The 12711-nt window shown below is 29.9% G+C and overlaps 1 protein-coding gene across 1 annotated transcript; it reads right to left on the bottom strand.

The window, feature by feature from the left end:
• Positions 1-11319: 11319 nt before the first annotated feature.
• On the bottom strand, positions 11320-11709 carry LOC149579586 (DUF724 domain-containing protein 3-like). The gene has a single exon (XM_089802244.1). It carries the CDS (start codon positions 11707-11709, stop codon positions 11320-11322), a length of 390 nt encoding a protein of 129 aa, XP_089658370.1.
• Positions 11710-12711: the final 1002 nt, after the last annotated feature.

Genomic DNA, 12711 nt, shown 5'->3' with positions numbered 1-12711 from the left:
AATAATCCTAGTTCTAATCATAATACTTAAACTTATATTTAATAACTTCTTTATTGATTTAAATCCTATCTTATCATTTGACAGTTGTTATGAATTGCTAATAGAACTTTTCTTCCCTCTAAATCTTTATGTTGGAATGTGTTATATTAATTGCATTTTCTAATTATGACCAAAGTCTTTTTACTATTAGAAAACTTTGTATTATATATTACTTGATCACATCTTTTATAATTATTTTTTGATACTTACTTGTCTTCCACCTGTGAACTATGCTTGGCTCATCAAAACATTAGCCTAAATAGTTTCAAAATTAATAAAATATGTTTTCGTAATTTTGATTTGTAGGTGGAAGCAACTTCATAAATTATCATTTTTCTTAAGGTGTTTTAATGAGTTGCAGGATATAAACCTTAATTATAAACCTCAATCATAAATCTTAATTATCAACCTTGATTATAAACCTTAATCATAAATCTAAATATACTTATAAAATCTAAATTATAATACTTAGATCCAATTTATATTCTAGAATTGAATACAAATCCTAACACTAGATCCTAATCTTAAATGTTAAATGTTACCCTAACCTTATACATGTAAATCATAGTTAAGGTCAAGATTAGGGTTTAAAATTTAAGCCTGATATTTTTATTTTGAATTAGGAGAAGGGCTTAGCATTTATGATTATTTTTAGGATAAAGGTTTAGCATTTAGGATAACTTAGTTAGTCTAAGGGTTAAGAATTTAGGATATAAAGGTTTAGGATAAGGGTTAGACTTGACATAATTAGAATTTAAAACTTAATGTCAAGGTTTAATATTTTGTAAATTAGGTGCACGTAATCATAAAATGGATGTAATCATGCACTCAAGTCACACTAAATAAACCCTATGTGATGCTAGAAAGCTATAAAGTGTAATGAGATTATGATCTTGTAATACATGGATTAGCTCTCAAATGCCCATAATTCACTCATAAGCACTTGCAAATCACTTAGAATGATTTGCATAACCCTATTACAAAAAATGTAGATATCTCAAAAGCTTGAGTTGATGGCACATTTATAGAAATCTCTGGGAGTTCAATGGTTTGGATTCATTCTCCTTGAGTGGTGGAGGTTCAATCCTTGATTGATGAATACATGATTAAGCTTTATTGGTTGGAATTAATTTCATTTTCCATTAGTGATGATATGGATAATTGATCATTTTAATTAATTCATTTAATTAATAGTTCTAACCATAGGATTTAAAAACTTGATTTGATTAATTATGTTAGGATAAATTAATGAATCAATTTTTAAATTGATTTTTTATACTAAATTATTGATGTTTTATCATGGCCTTTGGAGTAGGAAGCTAATGGAGAGCCCACATAAGAAGATGTCATTGGGGGACTCTAGAGAATATTGAGAGTAGCACAATACCAGGTGATAGTCTAGACATAGATGGTCATCTGAGCTAGCATGATAATTGATCATGATAGGCAGATTGTAGAGCTAACTTCTTAACTAGAGAGGCTTACTATTATGATAAATACTCAACAACTATTCTAGTGGAAAGACAAGTTATTCACTTCTCTATATATTTTTAGGCATCCAAGGGTGTATAGTCCCTCCTACTCACACTGATGTTTCACCTCCACCTCTTGATGGTGAGGGAGGGTTATTTAATTAGATGTCCGATTCTTTCTTCTCTTCTAATTTTTTTTATGATGCATCATTGTCTTTGTATCATTTTGAGACCTTGATATTGATAATGCTTCGATATCACTCATTTTTTGATATTTTGATTATATCACCCCCATAAATTGATAGTATATGTGATTATTACAAATATCATTTGATCTCATTACATCTGTCATGATCAATTTTTCTAGTTTATACATGAGATGCTCCTATATGGTGTTTTTCTTTTCTTATAATATTGTGTTATATATAAATTTACTAAAGTACCCTTCTTGAGTATCTATGATGGATGTAGTAAATGACATATCTTTATATGATTCTTTTGATATGATATGTATGGATAATATAATGAAAAATTTTAATCCTTCCTATGCAATAAATGATGTAATTAGATATGTAAATGTTTTTAGATTCATATGACATGTAGATGTAGATATGATGCTCCTCTAGGATAATAGTTTATCATTTAAGGTTACAATTATGGTTTGACATTTATAATTAGTACTTGGTTATTAGGATAGTTATTCAATTATTTATATATTAGGGTGTAGGTTTTAGCAAATTAAGATTATGGTTAGGATGACAGTAAGGGTTATGATTAGAGTTTTGGTTAAAATTAGGATTATAGTTAATCCTAAATGATGCCCAGCCAAGGGATCCAAAGAACTAATCTAAAGTTTTACTAAGTAAGCAATAACATGTACAATAATTTATATAAAAAACATAAGAGATTACATTCCTTAATGAGAACATCTACATTTCATTTTTAAATAATTATAAGTACTAGAAGTAAAATAAATAACACATCCACATGAAAGAATAACTACTTGAGTTCAATTCATTTAAATAATATACATTTGTTCCATATGTCACTTGGAAAATTAATTCAAAATGCACAATCATCCACTGTACATGTCACAGGGTATGAAACGCTAAAAGAATATACATTTATAAAATAGTTTACATCATCCATTTTCAATCCATGAAACAAAGTACAATACAATAAATAAAATCATTAAATACTAAGTTTTGTGTTTGGATCCCTTGGTGGGGTGTTACGCAATTAAATACTTAGTTATATGTTTAGGGTCTTATTGTACAAAACTATATGGTTAGGTCAAAGTTATAGTTAGTTTAAATACTTTCTTTGTTATATTGTTTACAAAATAATCTAGATAATTAATCACTAGTTATTTTAAATCAATATTTATTTGTAATTACATGTTTAAACAATGAATTTACATCTAATCTAATCATTCAACATTGTAATAAATACATAAACTAGCTTATATATATATATATATATATATATATATATATATATATATATATATATATATATATATATATATATATAATATAAGCTGAGAGATATCCTTCTCGATGCGCCTATTGCACTGAGTGAGATTATGAAAATAGGCGCCTCGAGAAGGATATCTCTTGGCTTATTTTATATATATATATATATATATATATACAAGCTAGTAGCACTCGCGATGCAAAATGAAAGACATTATTTTTTAAATTATAATTCATTATAGTTAAATATATTATGAAATTTTTGTATTAATAGATATTTAATATTATTATGATTTTAGTATTTTTTTATATATTAATTTTAAAAATTTTCATAGATAAAAAATAATAATAGTAATTTAAAAAGATATTTTAAAATCATATAGATATTTATTTAATGTTATAAAAAGCGAAGAAATGTTATACATTGTATTGCTAAATAATTGAAGGACATTGAAGCAATATAGAAATTTTTGTACAAATATGTGCAATAAAAAAATACTTAATAATCATTGAAAGAAATGATGACATAGTCCATCAAAAAACTTAATAATTAAACAGTTGAAGCATATTGAAGCAATATAGAAATTTTTCTACAAACATGTGTAACAAAAAAATACTTAATAATCATTGAAAGAAATGATGACATAGTCCATCATAAAACTTAATAATGTAATATTTAATAGCTATTATAAAATTGGGTATAATAAAAAATAGTATTGTTCAAAATGTTGACAATACGTTGACAAATAATATGTAGAATATTTTTACTTTCTCAACCATGGATGGACTGGCAATAACTCTACATTTCCATGAAGAATTTTTCGTACTTTAATTGATAGAGTAGACTTTACGTGAAATAATGTAGGTATGCCATAATTTGCATGCAACAACCTGAAAGATGGAATGACTTGATGTATTGTGAACGTGATTGTGTAACCAAAATTTAGAGTAGCTATCAACCATTCTTCTAGTGGACCCTTGTGATAGCTAATTTTAGATTCTCCTTTAAGAAATTTCATAAACTTTATACTGAGCTCATTGGAGAGAGTGTGCTTCCTGAAATTTACTATTGGGGCAATGATAATTTGATAAATACATCCTGCAAGATAAAGATCACTAATCTCACGATTCAAAGCATCTGGCCATCTGCAAAAGTCTACAACCTCGATCTGTAGGTGATGAAATTTGACATCTAAATTCATCTTCACTTTTGTGGCATAGTGAAAGTTGAAGTACATAGCATAGTTATAAAATTTTAATTGATTGTTTCTTGGTCCATTGTTTATAATTCGATTGTTCATTCTATCCCTTATCCAATACCAAACACTCAACTCCTCTATACAAAGGATGACATTTTGTGGAAGTCTATGATGAAAGTCTCGTAACCACCAGTAAGCCCATTCCAAACATAATTTGTCTGACATCTTCGTAAGCTGCATGAAAATTATGAAAAAAATTATATCATTAAAACATGATAAAGAATATTTTTTTTTTTCAAAAACGAAAGAAATGTTGAATCAAGGATAGTAACCATAATATTTAAACTAAGGTATTTTACATGAAATAAACATAAAATATATTTGATCAAATCCATATTTTGACACACATTTTTTAAATGTTAGTATTTTTTGTCTTGAAAAAAATTATTTGACATACTGTGATACAAACTTATAAAGGCATAAGAAGATAAGTGATCATTTTCTTTAATGTAAGGATACTAAAAAAAATTTACAAGGGTATATTAAAAGTCTATTTATATATTTATGGATGTGAAAACATGTATTTGAAACATTTGAAATGTGATTTGTAGTAGTATACAAGTAAAAGAAAACTTTATTTAAATACTACAATCATATAATAGTATAGTAAATATAATAAAAATTACAAAATATTAAAGTGGCAAATCAAAATTGTAATTGCATTGGACAAAGTATTAAAAATAAAAATATACATCAATTCTCTTCAAAAAACTTAAGTCTATTTTCTTCATCCTTGCGCTTGGCAACTTGTCTACCTTTTTTCCATTTTCTCATAGCGATCATACGTGAATGAAGGCATTATTCTTAGACAGTGTAAAGATTTAACATGAGAAATTGCCACAAATGTCAATCCTGTTCTTTCTCTTGGTCCTATATCAATTGTTGCTTTTGGAAGAGTTAAACCCTGAGATTTATGTATAGTCAATGTCCATGCCAATCTTAAAGGCAATTGAAGTGTTGTACCCTTATGTATTGATGTTATTGGAATTGTTTTTGGATGATGGTCTTCAAATGGTAGTCCAGAATAGTTTTCAAACTCAACCATCACATATGTTAGAGGTTTAGGTGGAGCACTTCCTTGTTTGTAGACTATATTTCGAAGATACCCCAAAGATCCATTTATAAGATCTGCTTGTACCCATAGATTAGAAGTTAGCATGACCCTTGCATCCTTACAAAGTAGCAATTCCAGATCAAGCTCACCATTTGAATAATCTTTCAATGCATTACCATGTCGTGCTTTTGTCGCAACACTACGTGCAACAAGATACTTCAATGAATGCAACATTTTTTTATTATGACTATGAACATTTTCATTTGTTGAGAATAGATGGACAAAATTTTCAAACTGTAATTTTTTTGGAAGATCTATGTTGATAGGGGTTCTTGTCATTAGCAACCTCCAATCATCAATCTATGGGTTTGCATCTCTTACATTCATCAAAAGTTGGTGAAATCTTTGTTGAGACCCATTCTCCCCATCTTGTCTGAATATCTTGTCCAAAGTAACAACAATCTTGAATTCTTGCCATAGCAACTTTGCCCTTCTATTACTGTCATATGCTGGTCTGTCACCAACTAGAGGAAGCTGGCTCAAATCTCCCACCAAAATTATAGATACACCTAAAATATAAGAATGAAAATATTTATGTCAAAATGATTAATTTTTAATTACATTTTAGTAACATAATAGTCTATATTTTATACATGCTACACTTGTTAATGAGGAAAAGTGAAGCCTTTTACCTCCAAAGCTAATATTTGCATTTTGTGGGAATGCTTGTCGAAGTCGAGAGTCAATGTTCTCCACCATGTTTTGACCAATGAAGCTCATTTCATCAATCAAGATATACTTGATATGTGCCATTTCTTCTTGAAAATTGGTGAGTCTTGTTCCTTCTAATTGACAAAAACCTTGTATTGGTATTTTTAATTTTGAATGAACTGTAGAAGCTCCTATGTTGAATGATGCGACTCCTGTTGGTGTAAGTAATAGAAGGGGAGATAAAGAGGGCATTGCTGCATTTTGAAGAGATTGACTAATTGCACCAATTAGATATGACTTTCCAGTGCCTGTTGTTCCTTGAATTATCATGAGCAATGGCTCCACATTCTAATTTCTATGATAGTGTGTCATAATAATGTCAACTACCTTTTTCTGTTTGTCACCAAGGGTCATGTTGTTGATGCATTGGGGAATGTCATCATATATTAGACAACCATGATTCTTCACATTACCTATAAAATTGATTGCCGCAGTAGTGTACTCTTCTCCCTTATAATCAATAGACCAATTTTTATGTTTTTCAATGTCTCTTCTCCCCAACATGTCTATTTCTGAGCACTCTATGTTTTGACCACGATGCAACCTAGATATAATTTCCCATTCGTGTTCTATTGTATTTCTTTGAACATTTTTATTGTCTTCAGTGTCAGAATCACTTGGGTTTTCATCATTTTTTTTCACCACAGTTCATTGAACATGCCAAGGAATGTAATTAAATGTCTTCCAGTTTTGTATGATGGCATCATCATTATGACCAATATCTTGTTCTATATCACGGAATGGCTTGTAGAGAAATAATTCTGATAAAAAAAAGTCGACCCATTTAGTTGATTCACGTGAAGGTATAGATACAAATCTAGGAAAGACTCTGACTATTTCTGATTTGTCCCTTGGCTCCCATTTATTCTCTCTTCTTCTTTTAGGATTATATATCCATGATCTTGTTGCATCAATTAATGTGACGAATTCCATACATAGGGGCCTTCTTTTGTACCCATCAATGAAAGATTTTGTTTGCTCTTCAATATTCTCTTCATCATTTCCATTTTCATTATTTATAGTTACAGGTTTGAAGACCTCATGGGAAACATTTAGATTAACAAATCTTCTACTACACTCTACCAATGGAAGCTCTAATAGCATATGACATGTTTCTTGAGCACCAATGTCTCTTTCTATAATTATCTCAGTTAGAAGTTTCCTATATGCACGTGCAACTAAATCATCTGGGTTTTCCATGTTGGAGAGGCGCATCAACATTTGATGGTATGTTTCTGAGCTTTTCTCTGCTTTTGCTGCATATTTGGCAATGTATTTCACCACAGCATGTTTGGAAAGAAAAGGTTGCCAATCTATATTCGCTCTCCATAGTTGTAGTATGTGGCGATTATGTGAGTTGACTCTTTCATCATTTCTAGCTGGTTCAAATTTCTTTTCACCTGTTTCTCTATCTTCATACAATTTTGATCCCTCTAGGTTTAATGGCCAAGGTGCATTATACCTATAATAAATATAAGAGAGATATGTAGTTAGTCAAGTGACAGTAGTGACCAATTTCTAATTTTGGTTTAAATATCGCAATGCAATGAAATGATTACCTACAAACCATATGCCCCCTTTTCTTCCGCAAACATGCACCCTCCTTACAAATTGTGTGTCTTTCTACACAATTTAGGATCTCCTCATAGTCATGATCTAGATTGACCTCTGCAAGTTGTCTCATGTTTTTGAGACATGGATGTTGTTGAAAATTCATGAAAGGCTACAATTCAAAATAAGTTGAATGAGTAAATAAAGTCATATCAAATTATACCATAGAATACATATTTATAAACATACCTTTATATTTCGCTGGTGAGGATCTTGTCTAGGGTTCCATGCATGAATAATAGAATGAAAATATCTTTCAGCACTTTTGCGTTCATCCTCATTTGACCAGTCAATGTTCTCCATATTAGGTGCCACTTCGATCCATATGAATCCATGCATATGTGGGGACCCCCTATGTTGCCATTCATATCTACACCAAAAATCTTTGACATTCATTCCATTTTCTAGAATCTCTTTTCTAAACATAGAGTGTCTCAAGTGCATATAGTGTGCCACAATGTGAGGATAATCAATTATATTTTGCCTACGCCAATTTTGAGCTTCACGTGGATCAGTTGGCATTGTTCCTGGCATTAGAGCATGTAAATCAGGCCAATACATATCTGCTGCACTCAATGTGAAAAATATTGTAGGACAACCAATTTGATGAAGCAAATCTATCAATTCTGCATGAAATTTTGCCCAATATGACCTTGTTCCCCTTAGCATTGTACCACACCACATCAATTTATCTGCCAATCTAGAGTGAGGTCTACTTTCCATATGTTTCTGCAACTCATTGATGGTGATTGGCATGTCTTTAAAGTTTCTCTTTACAAACATAGAGGTTGAACTCTATGCACGATGTCTCATGATCATGTTATTTGTGAAATATCTAAATCTAGGATGTTTTCCAAAATAATGATCCCTATATCGCACAAGATGCTTTACAAATTCATGAAGATATACATGTCACAACCGTGGTTCTAACCAATCACAGGTACCATTAGGAAATAGTTTTGGGAATGCCATATCCAATAATCTTGATGTGACATACTCATTAATAGGTGACACACCAATACTTGGCCAATCTATCAATGATGTTGGGTTTGCATCAGGATTATTAACCCATGCACAGATAAGTTCCATTTCCTTTTGTGCACTAGGAGGTCTTGAAGCCATTGATGTTGTGTGCTCAATTACATTCCCTTCATCTGTCTCCATAACTGGACCCAGAAAAACAACATCATTTGCATCTGTATCAAACTCCATATTCACCGTCTTCAATCTATGAGAAACATTTTCATCTCTATTTCTAGGCAGATCATTGAGAGCATTTTCATTAATTTGAACATCAAAGTAAAATTTATCATGCTCTACTTTGTATTTGAGTGCTTTGTATACACGATCTCTATTAACAGTAAAGTTATATTGTGTCCCACGTTGATCTATCCTTCGAACAATAATAATTGGCAACTTATCTATTGTATGTGGCAATATGTTTGAAACGTGATCTATGTTTTGTGGGAAACTTATTATGTGTCCTCTGTACTTAAATTGGTCACCAGTTGCATGTGTTACTTGCAATATGGGACTGACACATGCAATTAACATTTCCTCAACTTGTGTCAAGTTTGCAAGCTCCTCTGGTTGAGGTCCTGGGTCCATATTATTTGAAGCTGAGAATCTATTATTTTCTCTCTCTTGTCAGCATCTATTACACACTGGACCTTCAGAGGTGCGTGACAATTTCATTCCTAGATAGCATTCTTGACAAATATAACACATGTTTGGCATTCTTAAGCTATCCAATTTTTGGCGAAACTGCATTTGGAATCTATAGAAATTATCACGAAGATTTTCATTCGGGTTTTGTACATTTTCTACATTACCTTGTCTAGCTAAATTTATCCCAACTTGAGTTGTATGATGGGGTGTTTCAGGAACACGTTCAGTTGTCCTTGATACTTCATTTTGAAGATCCAATTGCATATTTGTAGTCAAGGGTTGATTATACCTCTCATTGAGCTGTAAATCCACTTGATACTCCATCGGATGTTCTTTGACGACAACTTATGTTACTATTTTGTTGATCTCTATTTTCAGATTCTAATTCTTGTACTGATAGTTGTGCCCTTCGTCTAGCATAATTTTGTCTTTGGAGTTCATTACTCCTCCTTCTTTCATCTTGTCTTTGATCTTCTATTATTTGTTCTCTCCGACGTCTTCGATATTCCCTTTGATATTCTCTCTGATACGCCCTCCGTTGCTCTATTTGATATTGTTTCCTTTCCTCATCAGATTGAAAATTTGGTGCCGATAGACTCATAGCTATAAAGTGAATAAAATCTTCAATTAATGAGAAATATCTTGAAATTTATGTTGACAACAAACATCACGGATAAGAAATATGGTGATATTTAATTTATTACCAAAAATTGAAGAATTGTAAAAGTAATATAAGAAATATATTTTCCCCATAGGAGAAATGCATACATAAATATATAAAATATTAAACTCCCATTTATATAGAAACATATATTTAATTTATCTAAGAATCGATACCCTTTGAAGACGAAATATATAGAAACAAAATTTCCTTAAACATTGTAACTCCAAAATATTAGACTGGTTCACTATTTCAAAAGAGCAAGAATTTATTGTAGTGGTGTAGAAACACTTGGAGTTCTTAAATGATGAAATGAAAATTTTCTCCATAAAAGAACTACATACATAGATATATGAAATACTAAAAACCCTTTTATCTAGATACATATCTTCAATTTTTGTAAGAATCCATACCCATTAAACATGGATTGTATAGAAAAAAAATTCCTTAAAATTATTAATGCAAAAAACAGTAGAGTGGTTTATTATTTCATCAGAGCAAGATTTCATTATAGTGGTGTAGAGACACTTGGAATTCTTTAGTGAGGAAATTAGAATTTTCTCCTTCCTTATATTCCTCATCATAATGCATGTCTTTCATATATTCACAAAATTGGGCTCCTTTCCTCCATGCCTTAAGAATCAACTTTGTATAGTCTTCCATTTGTAGGATTTGAAGATCTTGCACATCTCGAACATTTAGGCTTGCGCTATGCATTTCATTGACCATTATTTTACAACACTCCGCAATGACTCTTCCCAATCTATCCAAATAGGTTTCATCATTTCCATCTAATTCAATAGAAGCATCTTGAAGTAGTGGGCTACCAATAGTTATTTCAGATTCACTTTGGTCAACATCCATTTTATTATTTTTGATCTATATAAAATTATGAAACACATTAGATATTTTAGCTTCAAAAAATAATAATCAACTTACATAGAAATTTAATTACTTTTTATTTATTTAATTTATACATATGGGAATGAAGATAAATAGAAATAAAATAACATACAAATGCAATTTTACTAAACGATAGAATAATCAAATTAAATATCCAACAAAAAAATTAGTTGAAGTTAAGTACATTATTTAAGAAGTAGTTGAATGGATTTCAAATGTACTTGATTTCAATAGAGAAGGAAATAGTGAGTGATTCAGGAATACTTCAAATAGTAGTTTTCAGTTCAAAGACAAAAGAAAACTCAAAATTATCTATCAAGTGATTAATCTCAATACAAAAAATACTGTGAGTTGTTCAATATGATTGTGCTGGAATCCATCGTCCTCCAACCCATTCTTGTGCTAGTCATAATTGGGAGTATACAAATGGAAGTAGAGTATGAGTATCAGGGAAATATACTTCATATAACTCTTTCATGCTAAGAGGTGACTCAAATGTATCAACAATCACTCCCCTTCGCCAACAGTCATTTTTTAGTACTTCAACACGAAGGTCAGCTTCTATAATTGAAGGCAATGGTACTTGAGGTGGAATTGGACGCATATATTCAGGAAAGACCTCTTCTACAAGGGGTTCTAGAACAACTTCATAAGTTATGAAATGTTTATATCTAACATAATACTTGGTTTGTGTAGTATTACGAACACGTCCTATGACAGCTGCTTCAAACCAAGCACCCTCAAAACCATTCTCATTAGATGACACTTCAACCTTCATCCCTATATGCACATCCATGTCTTATACCTTTTTGAACAATTAAAACAATAGAAAACTTTACTTGTTAAAATCATAACATAAATATCATTTGTAATATTAAAGAGAGTTTATAATATTCATATTATGAAAATATATTTTCAAAACATAGAATGTAACAAAAAGTAATAGAAAAATTATTAAGTTTATATTAGTTTTTTTTTGCAAAGTTGGAGTCTCGTAATTGAAAAATATAGTAAATTACGCAATTATAAATAGGATTTTAAAAATGGAATAAATTAAATCTAACTTATAAGACAAACTATTAAAATGTGAACTAAATCTAATTTTTCTAAAAAATAACAAAATCTAATGTTTCTAAACAATAACTAAATTTAATATTTGTAATATTTCTAAAAAAATTGTAAAGCTAATATTATATTTAGAAACAACAATTTTGAAATGATAGCATGACATCAACTAAAGAAAAGAATATAAAAGATTGATCTTTTCTAAAATAAAAGTAAGATTTGGAGGAGATGTGAATAACATTTAAATATATAAATATAAACATCACTTTATTACCTTATGTCAATTCAAAAACTATTAAAATGTGAACTAAATCTAATATTTCTAAAAAAATAACAAAATCTAATATTTTTAAATCTAATGTTTTTAAACAATAACTAAATCTAATATTTGTAATATTTCTAAAAATATTGTAAATCTAATATTATATTTAGAAACAACAATTTTGTAATGATAGCATGACATCAACTAAAGAAAAGAATGTAAAAGATTGATCTTTTCTAAAATACATTAAGAATTAAAGTCTCATTTTTACTCTTTATTTACATAATCGATCTTAAAGCATCAAATACTTCTCACACAAACTATTAACAGAATTCACTTCCACTGATCTCTCACCCCAAATCTCTTCCTTGTCAGCACAATCCTCATGTGAAGAAGGAAAGAGACTCATTTCTATTAATTTTCCATCCTTATTTCATAAATGGAGACTTGATTTTTTCCAAAAAATAGGTC

The sequence above is a fragment of the Cupressus sempervirens genome, chromosome 1, assembly GCF_028749045.1.
Source record: "Cupressus sempervirens isolate cs-2001-9-10 chromosome 1, ASM2874904v1, whole genome shotgun sequence".
Classification (NCBI taxonomy): domain Eukaryota; kingdom Viridiplantae; phylum Streptophyta; class Pinopsida; order Cupressales; family Cupressaceae; genus Cupressus; species Cupressus sempervirens.
Note: the sequence above shows the minus strand (reverse complement) of the source record. Positions and strands in the feature narration are given on the sequence as shown.